At 34.4% G+C, this 25,446-nt stretch overlaps 1 protein-coding gene across 7 annotated transcripts in view; it reads left to right on the top strand.

The window, feature by feature from the left end:
• Window positions 1-25,446, top strand: part of axo (axotactin) — a 927,649-nt gene that overhangs the window by 810,072 nt on the left and 92,131 nt on the right. For 5 of the 7 annotated variants that reach the window (XM_090410025.1, XM_090410024.1, XM_090410023.1 and 2 more), the window contains one exon: window positions 4,078-4,227. In XM_090410025.1, coding sequence (XP_090266151.1) covers window positions 4,078-4,227 — 150 coding nt within the window. Of the gene's footprint in view, window positions 1-4,077; window positions 4,228-19,299; window positions 19,382-25,446 lie in introns of those variants that run through there. The other 2 variants (XM_090410028.1, XM_090410029.1) reach the window with 2 other exon arrangements.

The raw sequence follows: 25,446 nt of genomic DNA, 5'->3' as shown, positions 1-25,446 counted from the left end.
TTTGTTAAGAAGTGCTCTTCTTTTAGTAATCTAGTTGTCTTTTGTAATAAAGTAATGGTGATGAGGGAACCCCCCCACACACACACACATGAATAAACAAACACATTTTTTTTGGATTTCATGCCATGTTGATAAGTCGATATTTAAGTTTCAAAGTATGGGATTAGATATTGGGTGTGAATTGGATTGGAAATTGGCTTTCTGATTAGCAGTGCTTTTTTTGTGATACGTAATGGCATGGTGTACTAGCATCTTTATTAGCAGCAAGGTGTGACATACAGATGTGGTACATTTAGAAATTTGTAATATTCAGTCATTTTTTACACATTTACCTTGTATACATATAAGCTTAGTTATTTAATGACATTTACATTTTTCACTATTTGCTATAAAAAACATATTTATATTTGCTATATAAAATTTTTATTAAAAATTATCATATGCATTTTACTTATTTTTTTATATATTGTACTATATAGTTATAATTAATAAACTGTGTGTTAATTTGCTGTACTTATTCCAAAAACATTATCAGACTGTGAAGTAAAAATATTAGTAAATAATCTTTTAGTTTTCTTTTCATATTCTTTTAATTTTCAATTTTTCCTACTAACAAAGAATGAGTACCAGCACCTACTGCTTTATAAGCAAAGCACTAGGACTGCAGAATGTGGATTATGTGGATAGACTGAGGGCATGTAATCTGCAGAGTTGAGGTGTTATAAGATAAAGGGATGTGTGAGATAATTAAGCTGTTGAGAGGAGATTTACCAGATGGACAGTGGGGAGATTTTCCACATGGTGGTACAGGTGGTGGTGGGGGGGACAAGAATAACAGGTCATCCCTAGAAGTTGCAAAAAGAAAAGGTGTGAGTAATAGTTTTATTAAGTGGAAATAGAGAGACTGAGTTGTAGGAGCATGGAATACATTGCCTGAGAGAGTGGTGAGAGTGCAGACAATGAATGAATTTAAGAAGTAGTGTGACAGACAATGATTCTTATGACTTCCTTGATGTCCCGAATAGTAATTCAGGACGTGCAATAATGCAGGTTCTTTGTATGGAGAGTGGTTGGTGAGTGAAATGTATTTCCTGATTGGGTTGTGAATGTAGACACATTGAATCAGTTTGAGGCATGGTTGAATGAGCATTGTATGCAATGGTGTGTACCTCCCACGATGAGTCTCTGACTCCATGGAGGTTACATATTAATAATAATAATGTCTTTGAGACCATTCTACCAGTACCAACATTCTCTACTCTAGCCAGTATATCACACCTCTCTCTCTCTGATTTCCATTCATACCTATCTCATCCTCACCTTTATGTATTCCATCAGTTTGTCCTGCCACAACCATGTATTCATATTTCCCCTGATGTGTAATCCATTTGGCTGTTCTATCCTACTTCACAAGTATCCTTTGATCATGGGTTACATTTACTTCTTGATTTTGTGCCTTCTCAGCAAACAATAGCCTTTCCAAATGCTCAATGCCCAACCCATTGAAATGCAATGCATCAACTTTAAAACCATTCCAGCTCTCCTTCAAATTCACTCCACAGATTCACAAATTGAACCTGCTTTGCCTCATAGTTCTCAGCCATCTTGCTATTAATTATTTCTGCTCTCCTTCTCAGTTGATTATTGTCATATTTGGGCAACACACTAAATGCATGTAGTGTAAGGAATACAGAATATAATGAACTTTGCAAAACAATAAAGAAAAAGATAAGAGAGAATATAAGACATTTCAATACAAAAATGATAGAGTATTATTACTTAAGTAATATTACATACTTCCAGGGAGTCCAAAGACTCATTAAGGGAAGGCGCCTACTCTATAACTCTCCAACTACAACTAACCGCAACTACACCAACGCCATCTACCGCTTACCACCACTAGCATTTCCATAGAAACCACAAACATCTATGCCCACTGCAGGATTTGAACCTGCAGCTGTTTGGCTGGAGAGTAGATACACTAACCACTCGGCCAACCAGGCCAGCAAGAAGAGCAATAGAAAATGACAGTGATGTGACAGTGAAACAATAAAACTTGTTGGTAATGCAGGTAATCTTTATATGATTGGTGTAAAAGATGAAAATGGAATACTGATTACAAACATAACATATATTCTGGAGATATAGCTAAATTTTATCAAAAACTATATACAGAATAGAGAACAACAATAGAGAAAAGAATATTGAAAACTACAGTGAATATGCAGTTCAAGATGATGAAGTAAAACATTCACTTACAAAAATGATGAAAATAGAAAGGCAACTGGACTTGATGAAATACTAATAGAAAAGTTGAAAAATGGAGAGGATCTCTTGCATAGAAAACTAGCAGAACTATATACTGAGTGTTTAAAAACAGAAGGAACTTCTAAAAGATGAATACCAAAAAAAAAAAAAAAAAAAAATCATCCTTCTATATAAGAAAAGTAATAAACCATAGATTAGAAATTATAGACATATAACTCTTCACCCAATTCTCTATAAGCTTTTCATAAAAATTATAGATGGCAGAATAAACAATATATTAAATTTCTATCAGCCAAAAGAACAGGGCAGGTTTTAGAGCATCAATCTCAACTTTAGATCATTTACGAGCCTGAAATAAGTAATGGAAAAAAACAAGAATATAGCATGCCAATTTATCTGGAAAAATATTTGATACATTTTTCTAGAGAATGAGATGAACACTGCCATCCAAACTTCCCAAAATCAGTTGGGAAGTTTTGATACCAAACACAATCCAGCTCTCAACCTCTTGGAAATCAAATAAGTCAAAGGAATAGAGAAATTCTTACATTGAAACTCATAAGTTAGTCAGAATCCTGATTATATCAAGATCTTTCTGTACGAGACATCCTAGAACATAATGGATGTAAAGTTGAATCCAAAACATTTACAGACACTTTTGAGGTGTGTTCTGCTAGAAGAATCTCAGCAAGAGCTTCATATTCTGAATTTTTGATATTCAAGGAACAACAAACAGAAGCTAATCTTCTCTTCAAATAGACTAAAGGTGTACAATCAGACATTCATTAAGGAGGAACTGCAAAACACACTTCTTCTCTTCTTTGCCATTGCCCTAGAGCCTGATAACATCCATTATGAGATGATGAAAGATCTTACACCATCTTCTTTGGATCTCCTTCTCTTATTATACAACACAATACTTATTGAGGAGGTGTCTTGATTCATGACATAAAGCAATTGTTATTGCCTTCCCAAAGCCTGGAAAAGATCTGGTACTAGCAATCATTTACCATCCTATTGCCCTGACTAGCTGTCTTTGTAAGATCTTGGAGAAAATAGTTATGATTAATACCTGACCTCTGTGGTATCTGAAAAGTAGTAATCTTTTCTCCAACATGCAATATGCTTTGGTTTCAGTTTTCTTTGACATGGAAAAAGCTAATGACACAGCCTAGAGATATGGTATATTAAAAGACCTTTACAGTTTAGCCCTCAGGGACATCTTCTCTTCTTTATGTTAAAAACTTTCTCTCTAGTCAAATCTTCCAAATCTGAGTGAGAGCCCTCCTCTTGGCAGTATCTCATTCAGGTTTGCTATGAGAAGGATATTCCAAAAGCTTTGTCTTAAGTGTTAATACTCTGTGTGATCAAAGTAAACTCAATTGCTGAACAGCTTCATCCACAGTAATTAATGCTCTCTGTATTGATGACTTTCTTTCAATTTTTCTGTCATTTTCTATCATTCATGTGCCATGAAAGTTACTGAAAAGAAATAACCCTCATGTTGTAAGAGCATATGTTTGTTACAACATTATACAATTGATCATATATGTTCATGGGCTCTTAGTAATGAATACAAGTTTTCAGCAGGAAAAAAAGAATCTGTGTATACTTCTGCAAAAAATGCTTTCTTCGTGAGACTTAGAGTTAAGCGTGGAACAAACTGTTAAAAACTAAATGAGTGTAAGGATTGCTTACCCACTTCCATTACATGGAGATCCTCTATTAGTAATAATAATAATAATATGATTTGCTCTTTTACAGTGTTTCTTCTTTGCAAAGTACATTTTTACTTTTTTTTTTTTTTAGATGTTGCAATTGGATTAGGGTTATTACTGATATTTATAATGGTCATTATTATCCTGTATGTCTGGAAACTACAAAAAAGACATCAGCAGCGAATATTAAATGATGATATGATTTATTTTAAAGGAAAAAGGAGGTATAAGCCAAATAAAGGTGAGTCAAAACGATAAATTTACACTGTTTACTTTATCTCACTTCATCTCATCTTCCCCTTATGGTCTCAGTGGTCTGTCAGAGCCAATAACTTGGCTGCATAGAGAACTACTAATGCTGTAATAGGGCTGTTTACTTTATCAATCACAAAATGAATTGGATTATTAAGCTTAATAACCTTATTCATTAGAACACAAACAAAATGAATTATTCATTGTATTTGTAAATGTTAATAAAACAACAAAGCTTCATATAATTCTCATTTTGCATAACGTTATAATTTTATGTTAAGAAATTTAAGATTGAAAAATTGAAAATTTATGTCATAAATTAAAACAGTGATATTGTATGACATAAAATATCATCTTTAAACAACTTTATTCATATATATGATGTAATTTTTTTTTTTTTAACAAACCAGAAAGAAAAGCTTTTTATAAGATTTATTTCCTTTCATCCCTGGTAAAAGAGAACCATAATATGACTCTATATTATTAACATACAAGATTAGTTCTCTAGTTCTACATGTGATGAATATTTGATTGCTGTTCCTCTAGTTTTCTTTTTCTTTTTTTTTTCTTTTTTAAACTTCAGTTTGCTCTCTGACTTAGCTATAGTTTTCAGTCTAAATTATTAATTTGTTCTGCATTAGCACTTTCCTTTCTAATTCTTTCTTCCCTGCATATTTTTGTATATTGCTGTCTGTCACTAATGATATTCTATACCTATTTTGACTTCCATATGCTTATGATTACCTATAGGTTTTCTAGTTATTGCTTTTCAAGAGATTTCTTATCTGCAATGTATTTTTTTCCTTTCTACTTCTTTTTTTTAATTAATGATGATATTCTTTATTTCTGTTTTCATTCTTATTTATTTTTTATTTTGCATTAATTCGGTTGCCCTTCCACTCTCACACTCATCCAATAATTTGAAAGAGGAGAGAATGAGGAGTGTGAGATATAGGGATTCTGTGATTTGGGATATGCAGGACAGAAAATTTGAGGAGTGTTTGCTGGAAGAAATGACAGAGAGTGTAACTTCGGCAATGAAGAGATCAGAATGAATATATATTAAATGATAGGTATTGGCTGCCACAGATGATCTGAGAAGAAAAATGTGTCTATTAGTGATGGATTTGAGAGCAATGTTTCAATTATGTGGCAGACAAGTGTGTTGTCTTGGCATGGTATTGGAGAGTTAAAGAGATGAGCTGTTCTAATGAAATGATAATGAATGACATGATAGTCAGAATTTGTAGGATAAGAAATTTGAAAATATCATCTTCTTCAACTGCTTTTCACATTTCAGGTTTTTAATGGCTTTTTCTACTTCAATTATTGATGTGTATTTCTAATTGCATTCTTGTTGAGTATTTTCTACCATCATGTTGTAAATGCTTGTTTCATTATCAGTCTTTCAAAGTAATTACTCCAGACATCTATAATATCTTTATCTTCAGTTTTCATGTTACCTTGATCATCTCCAATGGTCATCACACATCTAAAGAGGCATGTGGATTTCTGATTTTATTATCCTTACAGACAATCTCACATTTCTCTTTAGATGAATCAATCAATGTTTTCTTTAGAGTTGCCAATGAATCTCCAAGGTTTGGTTTTTGTTTTCAAATTCTTTTATTTTATCTTAAATAATATTTGCATATTTGAGTCTTAACATTGATTCTTTTTAAACTTTCTCTCTCTCTCTCACTCTCACACACACACACACACACACACACACACACACACACACACACACACACACACACACACACACACACACACACACACACACACACACACACACACACACTTCATTTCAATAAGAAATTCAGTTTTATCCTGCTCAACAGTAAATGGTGATCACTTCCAATTTCAAATCCTGCTTGTATTCTTCTGGCCTGAACTAGTGGGAAAACTTGCAGCCAAAAAGAATGGGAGACAGGTGGAAGGAAGGGTGGCTGTTCATTTTAAGCCGTCTGGTATGAGATTGAAGCCAATAAGACAAAATATATAGTTGGTTCCTGCTACAGGCCAGGAGATTTCAGGTATGATCTGGAAGGCATACATCAGCAAATTAGTACATGTGCAGGTCGAGTGATTATTATGGGGAACTTCAATTATAGAGATGTAGATTGGAAGGAAGAAAGATCACATAACAAGAAGTAAACAGAATTTATACAAGTACTGAGAGATAATTAGTTGAGGCAGCATGTGATGGAGGGAACTCTGGGTGCAAGAGTATTTGACCTGGTCATAGGATCAGAAGAGGTATTAACCAAGCTGGCTACATTCTCTCCAATTGGAAAAACTGACCATAACAATTGTAAAACCTGAGGAATATTCTCTCAAGAATAGGTGTATGTGGAACTACAAGGCAGGTGATCATGACAAGCTTAGGAGAAAACTTCAAGCTGTGCCATATCTTAAAAACCTACAAGGGAAGGATGTTAGTAGTGCATGGGAGATAGTTAAGTGACATCTAGAGAAAGCAATATCAAATTTTATTCTGAAGGTTTTGAGGGTTAATTAAGTAGGAGTTAGTTGGATGAGTAGTATCATTAAGCATGAGCTGAAAAAAAAGAAAATATTGTGGAAAGTATATAAGTAGAAAGGTGGGTCAGGCAAGAAAGGTCGCCAGCATGGTAAGGAAAGAAAAATCATTTATCGCAATCTGATGATTCTGCTCTGCTGGATTTTGCAAAAGCATTTCACAGAATACATCTCAGCCCTCTTATATCGCTCTGTTATTTTGTGTGGCAAAGTTTCTACCTACAAACTGAAGATATGGCCATATATTACCATTTAGTCCTATGGTCACCAAACTTCAACACATTCCTAAGCCATATGAACAAACAACACAGGTATTCATTTCACCACTGAGATTGAAAACAATGCACTTCATTTTCTGTATATACTTGTCTCACATCTTCCCTGTGGCTGTCTTTCTTTCCTGGTCTACTGTAAACCAGCACACACAGGCCATTATACACACAAAGACTTCTGCCACTCTTCATCACAAAAACTAAATGTCATTAGCACTCTCAAATATAAAGCTCTAATAATTTGCTCTGATGACCTGTCACTGAAAAATTAATTTCAAATTAGCAAAATATATATATAAAGAAAGTAACAGCAAGAAAACAATCATCAGAATTCTTCACAAGAATGCTACCCAAAATAAAAAAAGATTGCAGTAATGCCATTCTTATATTAGAGAAATTACCTGTGAAAATATAGAGAAAACTGAAAAAATGCAATATTAAGACTACTACATCCAAACCACCCACAAAATTAAAAAGTTGACTCAGTTCTTCTGAGACTCCCTTATCTACCCAGAGATATATCAAATCTGTTTTTTCACCTGTAATAATCCTGCTTAGGCAAAAGAGGATGTAAAATCCAAATAAGAAAGAAGAAGAACACAAAACAAACAACACATTAAATTCTATAAATATGAAAAATTAGGCCTTTCCAATCATGCATTATAAACATTCCAAGAATTGATTGGAAAGGGATCCAGTCTTTACATCTTAACAAAACATGACAAGAAGCTGGTGACATGCTAATTCATCATCCCACTCTCAACAAGATTATTATTTTTATTATTATTATTATTTTACAGCTTCTCCATGGAGATGCCATAATAATCTTACAATGTCAATCTGGAGATTCATTGCAGGAAATCCAAATCAGCCATCATACACACAAATCCTATTATACCTCTCCTTGAATCCATCAGGGAACTCAACCAATAATTCTGATCCATTCCACTCACTCACCACTCTCTATGCAAAAAATCTGGTCCACACATCCCTACCAGCAGCATTCTTACACAACTTCCATGGATTGCTCCTAGTTCTCTATTTGTCATATATCGAAAAATTTCACTTCCATCAATTTTATAAAACCCTTTTAATATTTTAAAAGTTTCTATTATCATGTTCCCCCTTTTATGATTATCAACTAAACTTTGTAACCCAGAAATTTTAAACCTATCCTCATAGTGAGTATTCCACAGACCTGTCAGCATCTTGTTCACTCATCTCTGAATCTTTTTGACCACCTCCTGGTCCCCAAGAAACCCAGGTGGCCAAATCTGTGTGCAGTAATAAAGATGTGGCCAAATCATATCCTTATAAAGAGGGATAATAACTTCCTTATATATACTTGTTAGCATGTTTTTCAACATCCAAGTATGTTCAGCTATTTTACCAACTTTTGCAATATTCCCTTTGAACTTCAACTCTTTGTCCACCATTTTCCCCAAGTCCTTAGCCTCATCAATTTCCTGCCAACCAATACCATCAATATGATATACTATATGCAACTTTTCAAACCAAAAGTGCATACTCTTCATTTTGCAACATTAAATGGCAAAATGTTGTTATTATTCTTTATCCTTAGCCAACAGTCATTCCTTTTCCCACAGTGCCAGATTATTTAAATCATCCTGCAGGATATCTATGTCAACTTTATCAACTTATGCTCTCCCCAATTTTACATCATCAGCAAACAACTGAATATCCTATGTTAAATGGAAAGATGACATTGATTTGAGAAAATGATATAAGAACAGCTACTGTGGAAAATAAAAGTGGAGATACTTAAGGAGCAATTCATAAAGGTCCTTCATTCTTGTGAATGTGACATCATGGAGAGATTGAGAGCAGTTGATGATAGGAAGGAGAGACTGACTGTAAGTGAGCAAGAGTCATATGGGGAATTGAGCAAACTTGATGTTAATAAGGCTGTTGGGCTTGATAATATATCACCACGTATTCTGAAGGAATGTGCCAGGGAGCTGATATCTGCCTTAACATCTACATCTTCCTTTGGATTTCCTGGTCTATAGAAGCACCCAATGATGTATTTGCCCTATTTGCCTCTATCTTGTGCCAGACAGCCTCAAATTAACTATCTTCCTCAGACCTAATATTCTCCTTTAACTTCTAATTTTGTTGGTTGTAATTCTGCAGCTATCATCAGCAATACCCCACCTGTCCTGTTCCGTCAAGAAGATTGATGGCTTAGCAGTTCCTGGAGTTTGGCAAGCTCATCTGCAACCCATACATCTAGGAATAGGACAACATAAGAACAGGACTGCAAAACTCCAAAAATCTCCAAATAAAAAAAACAGAAAGAATAGAAATATGATTCAATTTATAACCAGTGGTTAATGGACAATAAACACAAATTAAAAATAACAGGAATATAGAGAATTAACCCTAACCAGTAGCAGTTGATGTAATTCCACTTTTGTTTAAGTGCTTAATTATTACTTTTATTATTTACAGTTTTCTCTTTAACTTTTTCTTTTCCTTTGCCAGAGGTCAGGCTAAGATCAGTGGTCAACCAAAGCAATAATGCTGAAGTTTACTATAGTGTATTGTGATGTGGCTTGTGTGCCAGTTATTTTATCTTAGTTGAAAGTAAAGTAAGCTCTCTAACAAGGGCATTTGTCTCCTTAATTCTGCACAATGAATTTCTTTGTGAATTTTTGTATTGAATGCTATTGTACTGGCTAATTTCTTCCTTCTGTTCATAATCTAAATGTGCATGGTTATTGTTTATAGCTTTACTGAAGTAATATATCCTATCCTGTCCTGTCAGGTGTCTTCTCCCTCCAGGAGATTGACTACTATGTGTCTCCACCATGTCCTATTCTGCACCTCTCTGCTGCATTCCTCATATGAGAGAGAAGTAATATATACAGCATGAAATACAGCATATAGGTTATGCAGACAAGAATTCATGTAGTGTCTAACTGCAATATGTATTCAGTTATATATCTCTGGTGGTAAGGTTGTTACTTGCCTATTCATAACTATATACAATATATACATGAAAACACAAGGTAAAAGTATTATTTATTAAATATACTGCCATATATTTCAGTCTGAAATTAACAGATTATTGTCAGTGGCTTAAAAACAGTTTTTACAAGGTAGATGCAAACAATTGATTTATTTGAAATAGAACGAGCTGCATGTTGTTAAATCGCCAATGCCATTATACTTTCACTGAAGAAAAGGTTAATCATAAAAGTGTAAAATAAATTGCATATATAACATATATATATATATATATATAAATAAAATTTATAATATCGTTCTAAACAGATCATCAGATAGATGCAGTATCTAGTTGGTTTCTGAAGACCTTATGTCTTTATAAAATATCATTATTGATCATAATTAGTAAAAAAAAAAAAAAAAAAAACAATAAAAAAAAACACCTTTAATGATGTGTTATTCGAATCAAACTGCCTATCCTTATATTCCTATATATGGATAGGCAGTCATCCCAATTCAAGTTAGGGCAGTGAAGCAAGGCCTCAGCACTTTCCTTAAATAGGTATTTGAATTTGTACTGACATCTATGTAGCAGGCATGTTTCAAACCAAAGAATGTTGTGGTCTGCCTCTATTCTGTGTTGAGCTAATCCAGACTTATTGGATTTTTTGTGAAAAATATATGATTGATGTTCTTGTATTCTTTTTGCTATTGGGCATCCAGTTTGTCTAAAGTTGGAAAGATGGCAGTCACATGGAATACTTTCCATATGACTGTCCAAAGTAGTTTGTCCTACTTTGGACAAATTGGATGCTCAATAGAAAAAAGAATACAAGAACATCAATCATATATTTTTCACAAAAAAATCTGATAAGTCTGGATTAGCTCAACACAGAATAGAGGCAGACCACAACATTCTTTGGTTTGAAACATGCCTACTACATAGATGTCAGTACAAATTTGAACACCTATTTAAGGAGAATGCTGAGGCCTTGCTTCACCACCTTGACTTGAATCGGAATGACTGCCTATCCTTATAAAAAATATGGGAAAGTTTGATTCGAATAACACATCATTAAGGGATTTTTTTTTTTAATAATTAAGACCAATAATGATATTTTATAAAGACGAAGGTCTTAAGAAACCAACTAGATACTGTATCTATCTGATGATCTGCTTAGTATAATATTATAAATTATATATTTATATATATATATAATTTATATATATAAATTATATATATATATATATAAATTATATATATATAATTTAATATAATAAATGCCCCTTGCCTTTAATACAAAACATCATGCATCCCCTTCTTGGAGATGTGTTTTGGCATTAAGGGTAAATATTAAGATTAGTGATCAGAGCTTATGCAACCTTTACCACGAGTTGCCTTGGTCTTGCACTACCTGTAGGATCAGCTAGACTTGCATCGCTTGCAGGCGCAAACTTGACTTGTTTGTCTGTTTGCTTACTTGGGAAATGGAGTAAAACCAGGTTTAAAATTGCTTGGTATTTTTAACATTTATTATACCCAAGGTAAAATACTTTCTACACACACACACACACACACACACACATATATAACACACATATATATATATATATATATATATATGCAATTTATTTTACACTTTTATGATTAACCTTTTCTTCAGTGAAAACATAACTATTGGCAATTTAACATCACATGACTCATTTGAGTTTGAATAAATCAATTGTTTGCATTCTACCTTGTAAAAACTGTTTTTAAGCCACTGACGATAGTCTGTTAATTTCAGACTGAAATATATGGCAGTATATTTAATAAATAATACTTTTAACTTGTGTTTTCATGTATATATTGTATAGGACTATGGCACAAGTTTCTCTTAAAACTAGTATTCAGAACTATATTTTTTAAGGAAATTACAAGGTAGACTTACATATTAACTAAAATAAGTTTAAATAATACTTCCAGTATTGCAACAGAGTCATATTGTCATCATCAAGGAATACAACAGAATATGATATGAGCACACAGGGGTTTCAGGGCAGTTCGTCCAATTATTTTTGTCCAATCAAAATCTCGTCCATTCCCTCGATTTCGTCCATTACTTTTCTCGTCCAGTAGGACATTTTGTCCAATCCTATTTCGTCCAATGCTATTTGTACAATTGAAAATAATTGGACGAGATGCGCTGAAATCACCTGGGTTCGAAGTTATTCATCCAATCCTATTACTTTTCTCGTCCAGTAGGACATTTCGTCCAATCCTATTACTTTTCTCGTCCAGTAGGACATTTCGTCCAATCTTATTTGTCCAATTATTCATATTAGTCCAAGGAGTTATAAGTAACTTGTGATCATTAATAATAGTCAGTTGACACAAAAGAGAAGGGCGCAAGACAATATGCATGATCCACCCTCATGTGTTAGATTAGATTAGTTAGTTGACACAGTAGGTTAGTCATTTGACACAGCTGGCAATAATAGTCAGTTGACACAAAAGAGAAGGGAGCAAGACAATATGCATGGTCCATCGTCACATGTTAGGGTAGGTTAGGTTAGTCTGTTGACAGATTGGTTGGTCAGGTCAGTTGGGTTGAGTTAGGTTAGGTTAGGTTAGGTCAGTCAGTTGACAAATTGGTTGGTCAGGTTAATTAGGTTAGGTTAGTCAGTTGACACATTGGTTGGTCAGGTTAGTTAGGTTAGTTAGTTGACACATTGGTTGGTTAGGTTAGTCAGCTGACACATTGCTTGGTCAGGTTAGTTAGTTGACACATTGGTTGGTCAGGTTGGTTAGGTTAGTCAGTTGACACATTGCTTGGTCAGGTTAGTTAGTTAACACATTGGTTGGTCAGGTTGGTTAGGTTAGTCAGTTGACACATTGCTTGGTCAGGTTAGTTAGTTAACACATTGGTTGGTCAGGTTAGTCAGTTGGCATAGTAGTAGGTTAGTCAGTTGACATTGATGGGACAAATTGAGATTGGATGAAATGTCCGACCGGATGAGTTTTCCATTGGACAAACTTATAAAAGGACAAAAAATCTTGGACTATCTGCCCTGAAACCCACATAGGCACTACACTTAAGTAATGAAAGTAAGCCTAAAGTCCTAAATAACACCCCTGGGCTCTTAAATGAGTGTCCTTAGTTGTTGGGTTGAAGTACAGAGTATGAGGGCTTCCCAAACGTGGGTCAGTTGCATGCAACCAGATTTTTTGAGGTTCAGGTAGTTTTCTAAGGCAGAAGCAGATTCAAGGAAAAGTCTTCCATATTTATATTTGTTGTCATGGAGTAGAGTGGCTTTCTTGGGTCAATTTCATACAACCAGATTTTTTGAAGTTTGGATAGTTTCCTAAGGCAGAAGAAGATTTAAGGAAAAATCTTTCATATTTATATTGCTGCCATGGAGCACAGTGGCTTTCTTCCAGCATACCCTATGGTGGGTGTCTAAACCATGGTCAACAAGTCATGAGTGGCTGTAGTGGTGGTGGAAACGGATATAGTCCTTATGTTTAGCAATTCTGATATTGGCTGTCCTACCTGTTTGGCCAGAGTAGAATAGTTTACAACTACAAGGGACCTGATAAACACCTGTTCATGTGCAGCATGTTACTTTTAGTTCACACTGGCAAAATTGCCAAATAAATTTCTGTTATTTGATTTTTGATATGTATTAGATTTCATTTAGATTAGATTAGATTGCCAGCCTGGCTGGCCGAGTGGTTAGCATATCCGCTCTCCAGCCAAAAGACTGTGGGTTCAAAACCCGCTGTGGGCATGGATCTTCGTGATTGTCTGTGGAAATACTAGCTCGGCAGTAGATTGCGTTGGTGTAGTTGCGGTCAGTTGGTGGATTGAATGGTGGAGACAGAGTTGTAGAGCAGGTGCCCTCCCCTCGATGAGTCATTGGACTCCCTGGAGATGTCAAATAATAATAATAATTTTTATTATTCAACTAAAAATTCTGTTTTGTAGGGAAGGGATGCGTCATCATTATCTCTTTCCTCATCAAAAGTTACTAGTAAAGTATAATAGTGAAATAAATAACATAATAAATATAATTTTCTGTAACAGACAGTGACTATATAAGTATACTATATATTCTGCTGTTTACTCAGTCATTCCTCTTGTATTCTGAGATATAAAGAATTTACAGAGTTCTCCAGAATATCCTATCTTGTTCCAGCACCATTCTTCATGCTTGTAGAGTTTTGTTTTGCCATAGTATTTTAGGTTATTCCTTAGATCTGGTTTCTTCTCATCTTGTTGTCCAAACTTTACTTGTTATTCACCCCCATAAAAACAAGAACAGATAACAAATCCACCTTGTTGTCTCTTCTTGTCTTTTTTGGCAGGCTTTCTTAATACTGCATAATGATCAGCTAGTATCAAGTATTGGCTGATCATTACCCAATGTTATTAAAACTTAGATATATATGGAACGAGAGGCGTTTTTTTTTTTTTAATTTTTTTTTTTTAAACTTATTCCTAGCTTGGTTTACTCATTAAATGCACTGCACAATTGTCCAGCTACTACTACTGTTTTTGTATTCAACCCTTTTTTTTTCAGACTTCCATTCTGGGTTATTACTGCTACCCCCCCCCCCACTCCAAGCATTTGAAACTGTCTATCAGCTACAAACTTTCTTTCCTCAGACATAGGTTATATCACTTCTCTGTCCTTGATATTATCATAGTCTTCATTTTAGTCATACTTATCTTCATTCCTCTTTTTTTTTTTTTTTCCACTTTATCCAAAACATTCCAATTATATTAAAGATTCTCCTTTGGTTTGACAATTAAATTACATCATCTGCAAGTTCCAGTTTTCTAGTTTCCTACTTTAAATGCCTTGCAATCTTTGATAATATCATACATTAGTAAGATAAACGACATCCCCAGCACTGTTTCAAATTCCTGTGACTCCTCATTACCTTCTCTAACATAATTTCTATAGCACTTATAAAAGTTCTGTATCCTTACCATGGGAACTTATCAAAAGTGATCTTGAGATTTAATAAACACAAATGTGTTTCCTCTTTGAATTTTTTTTCGCTTAATTTTTCCATAAAAAAAAAGATGTGGTACTGGATATGTTGTATGCCCTAAACCCACTCTGAGTCTTGCCCAACTGATATGTGGAGAAGAAAAAGCATTGCATGAAAAAATTCAGCAGCACATGTTTAGAAAAGGCAGAGAAGAAAAAATTGTGATTTTGTGCATAAGTCTAGTACAGAGTCACTCTTTTGTAACTATAAGGTTTCTTTGCCCATGAGGTTGTAATATGCTAAAGTTATGCTGTTGTTGAGATATAGATACTTATAGTTACTTTACATTTTGGTCTCAATGAAGTGATGTTTTGATGAAGTTACTTTTCACTTCATCAGTGAATTTTCTTCCATGATTTGATGTTTCATTGATTGTGACTCTGTCTCTACTCTTATTCATAATCTGTATGGATTACAATACAAAAGAAAGTGGCATTAAATGTGACATCAGAATTGGAGATATCAAACTTGCTGTTTACTTTATTTTATGCAGATGATGCTGTAGTCATAAACAAATCCAGTGCATGTCTCCAGGGTTCCTTAACTAAACTGAATAACAGCTGTAAACAAATTTGCCATGAAAAATTAGCAATAAAAATGCCAAACTATGAAAATAGGCAGGAATATGACCACAGTTTCATGAAAAACTTCAACTCATTCATTCTCAATGGAGATGCTATAGAACAAGTAAAATATTTCAGCTATTTAGGCACAGCTTTTTAGTGAAGATGACAAATTAAATACCAAAATAGACAATAGAATAAGCAAAGTTGATATGGTGGGAATAAATAATATGGTGGGCCAGTTGAATAAATTTGTATGGAATAAGAGAGAATTTAACCAAAACACTAAATTAGCAGTACAACCTACTAGGTGCTACATCATTCGATGAAAAAAAGGGGAGACAAAGAGATCAGTAATGGCCAGAGGAAGGTGACAATTATAGAAAATGGGAATATGAGAGTAGTCTGGTATTGTGGACCAAGAAATCCTAAGAGAATAACCTAGCTCAATATAGAATGTGATCATGACTGGTACAAATTGCATAGTAGTGCTATATAATACTCAGATCATTTCATTCAGTGCAACAGGTTTTACTCCTAGAGGAAGAATACAAGTTAAGGGATTGCAAGTAAATGAGATGTACTCTAATGTTGCAATTTGATGGGCTTTTGTGACATGTTTTAAAAGAATATGCTACAGAATTAACAGAGCGATTGACTTGGTTGTTTAATGCAATTAGTCAACTCCCTGAGGTGTGGAAAAAGGTAAAGATAGTACCAGCATAAAGGTGGTACTAAAATAAAAGCATCACACTATATATCAGGACAGGAATATATAGATGAGAACAGGAACCAAACCTTGGAGATTCACTGGCAAGCCCTGAAGAAAACATTGATTGATTCAGCCAGAGAGGCATGTGTTGAGGTTGTCTGCATGGACAGAAAATTCAGAACTCCATGTTGGACACAGGAAGTTAGAAAGGCAATGAAAGAAAAGAAAAAAGCATTTCAAAAATTCCTGGCAAATAAGTCAGCATGTGCTCTTAGAGAATACAGAGACAAATGTAAGAAAGCTAAACACTGTGTAAAACTAGCTAAACAAAAGTCATGGGAGGACTTTGGCTAGAACATAGAAAATAACTATCAAGAAGGTGGCAAAATATTCTGGTGGTTATTGAAGAAGCTTAGAAATGGAGGAAAGATTGCTGTAAAAGGTTAGAGATGATAAAGGCGAAATGAAAATGGGAGAAAAAGATATCCTTGAAGTATGGAGTAATTAGTTTGAAAAATTGCTAAATGAAACAATCAGTGACAGCAGAGTGATAAAAAACACTGACGAGGCATGCAATCAGCAATACATATCCATACTTGAAGTAGAAAAAGCCATCAAAAGCCTGAAATGTGGAAAGGCAGCAGGAGTAGATGATATTCGACCAGAAATGCTCAAGTATGGAGGTATAAGAGTCTTACAGTGGCTGTACTGCATAGTTCAGAAGGCCTGGACAGAGGGACGAATTCCAGATGATTGGAGTAGAACTCTCATAGTACCCATATATAAAAAGGGAAATAAAACTGAATGGGAAAATTGAAAAGAAAAACACTGACCAGTGAAGAAAAGTTTTAGTTTTGGGAAGAAATATAGGTCAGGGATCTGACAAATAGGGTGGATGATCCAACAATTCATAGTGCAGATCCCTTAATTTTTCCATTGCCAAAACACCTTTGTGGGCGGGTGCATTGTCCTGATGAAAGGTGATTTTTTCTTCTGCAAACCGAGTCTTTTCTCACAAATTTTTTCATCTAGTCTAGTTAAAAGATCGGAATAATATTCCCAATTATTGTTTTACCCTTTTCAAGATAATTAATAAACAAAATGCATCCCAAAACACCGATGCCATGACCTTTCCTGCTGATGGAACAGACTTTTTCTTCTTTGGTGCTGAACAACTGGCTTCTGTCCACTGTTTTGACTGATGTTTTGGATTCTGGTGTGTAATGGTGAATCCAAGTCTCATCCATAGTAATAAATTGATGCATAAAATCAGTTTTATTCTTGTTAAAACGCTCCAAGCACTGTTCAGAGATTTTCATGCTAGCGCATTTTTGATCTGCTGTGATCAAGCGCGGTACCCATCTTGCACAAAGCTTTTTCATTTGCAATTCTTCATGCAAAATATATCCTACACTTTCTTTTGAAATGTCTATAGTCTCAGCAATTACACGCACTTTGACCTGCCGGTCATGCAATACCATGTCGTGCACTTGATCAATGATTTCTGGTGTTGTTACACTTTTTGAACGTCCTTCACGTAGATCATCTTCAAGGCTGGTATGGCCATGTTTTAACTTAGCAGCCCATTTCTTAATTGTCAAAAATGAAGGAGAAGAGTGCCCATAAACTTTTATGAACTTCGAATGAATTTCTTTTGGCGTTAAACCTTCTTTTACAAAGAATTTTATGACCACACGATACTCAATTTTATCCATTCCAAGGGATATAAACTACACTTTTGCTTCAGACAGCTGTATAAAACAAACTACTTGATAGAATGACTTGCAATTTCACATGGATGCTTATGACAGATGTACCAACTTCAAAAAAAAAAAAACCTAACCTAACACTACATCTGGACTACTATACATAGATCTAGTCACATGAATTTCAAGGGTACAAGCAAACTTTGTTACGAGTACAGAGAAATAGAGAGACTGAGAAGGCAAAGAAATGTAATCTATAGTTTGATAAGACAAAAGGATGAAAAGTAATATGATTGAGATATATAAGTTGTTGAGAAGTTGTGAATACTGGAAAGATTTCTTCTTCAAGGATTGCAAAAAGGGTATTGACAAGGGCTCATCACTGGAGACTGCATATGGGAAAGGGAGGGGTAAGCAAGGGGGGAGGGATGAGAAGTGAGGATAATGAGTCTACACTTTGTGAATGATTCTAGGATGTCACATAACTCTGTGCAGTCTAGAATAGATCCCCTTAGTGAGTCTCTTAACTCTATGGATGTTTACTGATAATGATACTAATAGTCATTTTTAGAGATACTTTATAGAATATGTCTGCACAACTATTATGGTTATCTTGTCTATCATCAGTCTGTCTGTTTATCTACACATATATAATGGAATACTGGATTTTAATGAAATTTTGCATTTAGAATCTTTATTAAAATTTCTCAAATCATTCCAGTTGTGGTTTAAATTGAACAAATTATACCAGAGTTAGTTTGCAAAATGGATGTAAAAGTGAATGTTTGTTCATTTTTATGTTTATATCTTCTAACTGTGCATTCTTCTGCAGTTCATTCCTTCTACTTGTAGGCTGTCTTTTTTATTATTTATTTATTTATTTTTATTTTATTTTATTTTCATTTTACAATACTAAACCTTCTATCTATCTCCCTCTCTTTCATGGTGTTTAAAGACAAGATGACCTTACAAATCTCTTTTGTCATTCTTCTGTTGTCTCTGCTGTGATTACAGCTGCACTTTCTACATTACTTTTGATGTCATTTTTTTATTGAGAGTTTGAGCTGTGATAATGAGAAAAAAAAAAAAGAATAGGCCATTGATCCTTGATGTGGAACCAGTACTGATTATATTGGTTCTACACCATTTCAACATCAGACTGTTATCCTGATCTTTACTTCAGTCTTCATACATTGAATTTATTATCCTTACTAGGTCTCTGTTACCTCGTTTCTTCTTTATTTTTTTAATAGAAAGAAAGTGCTGTGCTTCTTTCATAGTTGCTCCAAGTGCTTAATGAATTGGCAGCAGTGATAACAAGCTCCAGCAGAAAAGATAAGTTTTAATTTCTTTTGTGTGATTGTGTTGTTTTGTATTTTAGTTTGTGAGAGTACAGTGCAAATTTGCTACTATATTACACTCAATTCTTTCTGTATGCAGATGTTATCTTCTTAAATAAATCTTCAGCAATCTCCAAGATTCTAAGCAAATGAAATGACTGCAACAAATTTGGTAAGAAAATTAGTATTAAAATAGCAAAAACAATGAAAATAGGCAGGAAAAACAGAACATATTCTACAAAATTCTATAGAATAAGTAAAATACTTCAGTTCAACTTTCAGATACAATTTTTAGTAATGGTGGCAAATTAAATGTGGAAATATTTAACAGAATATACTCTGTACTATGGTGCTCGAGAGCCAAGCCACTTGAATTAATTTTGAAGACAAAGAAGTGCACCAAAATGACAAACGTTTGACTTATTCAGATTTATTTTAACATATGACTGAAAGTTGAGATAAAAACAAAAGCTGATCAAAGACCACAGGCATGAGAAATCTTATGAATAATCAGGAGAATAGCATCATTTGCATATCCATATTAAAAATGAAGATGTTAGAAAGGAACTGTATATTCTTAGTATTCAAGATTGTATAAACAGAGCTAATCTAAAGTGATCATTTAGATCAGCAAAACATTTGAAATGTTTGAAACAAAAACAGTAGAAAAGTTGTACTTCAATAGAGAAAGAGGATGGTCTAATTAGAAATGCCTCTTAAAAGATAGAAATATAATAGCTGATAATGCTAGAGATATGAGAAATCATAAATAAGTTGGGAAGAAAATTTACAGAGATAAACTCTTAATTGTTCTGTACACTCTCCCTGTTTTAAGGTGTACAAAAAAACAAAGAAATAATGATAATGAAATCTTGAGAACATTTAAAAATAGCATTGTACTTTTTAAATGTTGCTCAGCTAAAAAACAAGAAAAAAAAAGGTATGTGTGTGAGTGTGTACACGTATGTAAATGTGTGAGGAAAAATAAAAATTTCAACAAATCCACATATATCTGTTTTTCAACTCCAACTTCACAACAGTTGAGATTGTAACAAAATATTAATTTCTTCTTTCAGTAAATACTCCTCATGGTGCACTTCTTGACCTTATGTTGAAATTCTTTCTTTTTTTTTTTTCACTCCCTTATAATATTAAGTTGCCAAGAAATTTTATTCTTGTTTAATCCTTTATCCAAATGTAATAAAACAGAGTTTGTGCATGAAGTATCTTCATGACTTGGCTAATTGTGTATAGAGACTAATGACTTCACATCAGTTGTCTTAGTATCTCATAATGCAAAACACACCGTCAATGTTGTGTATTATGCAGTGGCGGCTGGTGAAAATTTTAAGTGGGGGTGCTGCATATACAAAAGAAAAAAAAAAAAGAAAAAACACTTTTTTTTTCCTAATCAGTAACGAATTTATTAATAAATAAGTTTACATATTAAAAATTGCTTTATTAAAAATATTTCATCCTCACCACGAACAAACACCGATAATAAAAGTTTCGTATCAATAGCAATGACAAGTGCAAACGATCAGCGTTAGATCACAGTGCATTTGTTTCGTGTAACGATAATTGAAAAAATATAATTCTTTTCATATTTTTAACAGTGACACTTGTCATAATTCAGCCTTGTATCTATAATAAATAAATAATTACAGGGTGTTCAGGATAAATTTGACATATTTATAATTAATTATATTTTTCCGTAAGTTACATGTATTAACACACACTTCTCTTCATTTAAAAGTTTGGACCCTTCTTCATTCATATACAAGATGTCAGAAAGGATGGATAGCTGGAACCCACCTGAATCATGGAAGAGAATAACTTGTATCATGATGATTCGTGCCCGCCATCAAAATAAGGATATTACGACTGCTGCCCAATGCTCCCTGAATACAGTAAAAACAATCAGGCATGAACTAGAGACTTGCAATGGTGACTACGAGGATGTAGCAAGAAGAAAGATCCCTAGCAGACGATCTGATTGCGTTCGTACAGCAGAATTCCTCGCAAATCTGCAGGAACAGGTGTTGAAGAACCCTGGCATTGGAATTCGGGCTTTGTTCGTGGAGTTGCTAACTGTAGTCAAGCCCTGGATAACAAGGGTAGCCAATGGTAGACCGTATGTATGGCAGCAGGATTCGGCCCCTTGCCACACCTCTGGGAAAAGTCAAAAATGGTTGTCTGAAAATTTCTACGACTTCACCAGTCCAAATGTTTGGCCTCCAAACTCCCCAGACCTTAACCCCATGGATTATTTTGTATGGGGCGCAGTTGAAAAAGACACCAATCGCACTTCCAGTAATACAAAAGCCCAGTTAATGGATAAAATTAAAACAGTTTTTGCAGCCCTTCCCAGGGAGACTGTAGCATCAGCTTGTTTGAGGTTCCAAAGCAGAATTGAAGCTGTGATCGATGCTAATGGTGGTTATTTTGAGTAAATCTTGTTGATAGTATTGTAATTAACTCTGCCTGTAATGTTTTTTTGTCAATTCATTAAATTTAATAGATACAAAGAAGATTTTCTTTTTCCTTACGAAACTGTCAAATTTATCCCGAACACCCTGTATATGTTATTTTAACAAAATAAAATAATATTGACAAAAAATAGTTCACCAAGCACATGCACCAATAATAAATGTTTCATATCTCACAGAAATAAGGTGCGTAAGCTTACTAAAAATACACTGCCGTTTGAGCAGTTACAGTTGGGAATGATATAATGTGCAATGAAAAGAGCAAACAAATATTGGCGTTAGATCACAGTGCATTTGTTTCGTAATCTAAAGCGTTAATCGAACAGTTCCAATTATTAACTATTCAATCAATGTCAAAAAATAAGCTGTAACCTTTAACATGTTGTTCTGCATTTATATAATGTTGTAAACATTGTTATTATTTATAAACACAAACAAAATTTAATTTTTTCATTTTTTCCTTGGGGGGGTGCTGCAGTGCTTATGTACCAGCTGCCACTGGTATTATGGGAAAGTCACTATCCAGACTGGTTTTGATCTTTGTATAAGTAACAGAACATCTCCAAAAACAAGGTGATTATTCTCACCTTAACAAGTGACCCAAATGATCATTTCAACTCAGTAACTCTTGTCACTCAAAGATACTCAGCAGTGCTCTCACTTAGTTTGATAGTTAAACCCCATCACTCCTCATCTTCCAGGGAAAAGCATTCACTGTAAGGCCTGGATAAAGGCTACATCAATTGAAGCCATACCATAGATAATCATCTGATGAAATGCAGTGATCGAGACCACTTCAGTAGTCCCACAACCATGGAAAACCACATCAGTAGAAGCCAAACAATACCAAAGTTGAATAAATGTAGAAGTCATATATTTCCCATATACAAGTAGTGAAAAGGTGTATCACCTGATTATTAAAATATTCTGGATCAGAATCAGATGTTGAAAGTTTTTTCACTTGATTAGAATATAAACTAAAATTCCTAAGAATAAACAAGTAGTCCATCTATATACAGGTAGCCCAGTCATGAAGATACTTCACACACAAACTTTGTTTGCATACACTTCGCTTTAAACACAAATATACACTGCTGTCCAGAACCTAAGGACAAATGCTATTTCTGAAGATTACAACTGCAAATTCAGATGAATCAGCTTGTGGAGATTTATGCAATTGATGATTTCAAGTAGAAAGCAGGTACACATTCAAATTTTTGAATCACACAACAACATTAAAAGCAAAATGTTGTGCAAAGCAAATTGTCTTGAAAGGAAGTTCTTTTCATGAAAGAATAGAGTTGCAAACTTGGACGTCTTGTAATGTCTGAAAGACATCATCTAGATCAGGGCTGTCCACCCTTAGGTAATCTGAGGGCCGCATTAAAAAAAAAAAAAATTATCTGAGGGCAGCATCACAATGCATATCTAGTAATTTGGTGAGCAGCAGCGACACAACCTTGAAAGCTGAACAAATGAACAACACTAATTCCACGCTCATGTGCCCCGTGAGTGCCCGGAGCATGCGCGCTGGAACAAAACAGTGTAAGAACGCTTTTTGACACATCTAATATTTGAAAAACATGTAGGTATATAGTGATGTAAAAACACCAAATAAAATTACCAACATCAAGATTATCGATCAGTGATAGAATTAAAATATCTAATACACATTCGATTCAAATTGTTATTTTATTTTTTCATTTGTGAAAATCAAAACCTACAGATGGGCCGCACAAAATCGTACTGCGTGCTGAATGCAGTGCTTTGGACAGCACTGATCTAGATGATTTCACATGGGGAAGAATTATCGGAAAGCTTGAAGAAGGCCACAGAATTTCTGATATTGCCAGAGAGTTTGGAATCTCACATAGCATTGTAATCATGCTCTGGGTAACATTTCACACATGGAATATGTTCCAGACATTTGTTAAGAGGTTGTCCTCACTCTGCCATGGAGCATGAAGACATATTTTTGGTTATAAGAGCAAAACATAATCAATGCACCACAGCAGGTCACTTGCAAGATGGCTCCATTGAAGCACAGGTACGTGGATATCTCAGCAAACAGTGACAAGGTGTCTATGACAAGTAGGTCTATACACCTCAAGACCTGTAATCTGTGTCCCTTTATTTGCAGCTCATCGTAGAGCACATATCCATAAAAATTAGACCAGACACCAATGAGCTAATGTACTCTTTACAGATAAGAATTGTTTTAATCTTTCCTCCAATTCTAGACAACACTTTTTCTGGCATGAAAGTGGTACTACTTACGATCACAAGAATGCTCTCGAAAGGAATAGATATGCCAGTGCTAGGGATCATGGTGTGGGGAGGCATTATATTTAATGGATGCACCGAGCTACAAATGCTGGAAAAAGGGACTATGACTGGTGATTGATATTGCAATGAAGTTCTTCAATGCCATGTTCAATTGTTCCATGGTGCTGTAACTGAAGAATTAATTTTTGTGGATGATAATGCCACACCACATTGTACATGAGCAGTGGAGATACTTTTGGAGACTGAGGCTATTAATCGAATTGAATGGCCAGGATGCTTCCCAGATCTCAATCCCATAGAACACGTGTGTGAGGTGCATTGTTGCTCAAAATTCCCCTCCAGAAAACAAACAAGTCCTTATCCTTGCTGTGAAAGAGGAGTGGGCCAGTTTGCCTGAAGAACTCCTCCTGAATCACCTGGTGCTAAGCATGGTACAGCATTGTGAGATCTGCATCACAGTTTGGGGTGAACATATTCCATACTGAAATGTCTCTCTGCATAGTTTTCTGTTGATGCTTGGCTTGTGGCTGGTTTTTGCTTATCATTAGGTGGAGTTGAGGCTCCTCAATTTTTGCCTCACTGAACCACTTCTGAGTTTAATTGACTAATGAGTTAGAAAGATTCTTTCGGGGCATGCATTTTTACTGATATAGTTGTCTGGGTAGTGGCCCTTCTCATAATGCATAACATTACACATGTCCAAAAGGGGGGGGGGGGGTACTTTATATTATATGATGCTACGGCAGATGATGTGAAGTCATTGCCTGCATATACTAGTAGCCCAGTTGTGAAGATTCTTCACACACAAACTTTGTTTGCTTACACTTGGATAAAAGATTAAGCAAGAATATAATTTCTTGGCAACTTTAATTTAAATTGACCTTTTATTATAGAACATTATACTAATAATATTTACTCTTTTCAGCACAATTGTCTGATTTCAGTCTTCTGATCCAAACATTAGCACTGAACATATCACTATACCATTTCTTCTGGCAATGGAAGTTTTTATTTTCAGTTTAAACTCTCATTCTTTAAACCTTGGTTTTCCAAAAACATGTGTCAAGACTTCTTGAGATAAAGAGCATGCATCATTTTTGATGATATTAACTCACATTATCATCATATTATGAGAAAATAAATTATGCCTTTAATAACATTCTGATATTTTGCTGAATTCAAACTATCAACCTCAGAGAACAAAGAAATATGATGCAGTACAACTAGGTATACATAATGGAAATTTCTAAATTATAAATAGCCAAATAAAAGTGAGGCCTTTAAC

Source organism: Typopeltis vanoorti, chromosome 20 (assembly GCF_054136105.1).
Source record: "Typopeltis vanoorti isolate ZY-2024b chromosome 20, IOZ_Tvanoo_1.0, whole genome shotgun sequence".
Lineage (NCBI taxonomy): Eukaryota > Metazoa > Arthropoda > Arachnida > Uropygi > Thelyphonidae > Typopeltis > Typopeltis vanoorti.
Note: the sequence above shows the minus strand (reverse complement) of the source record. Positions and strands in the feature narration are given on the sequence as shown.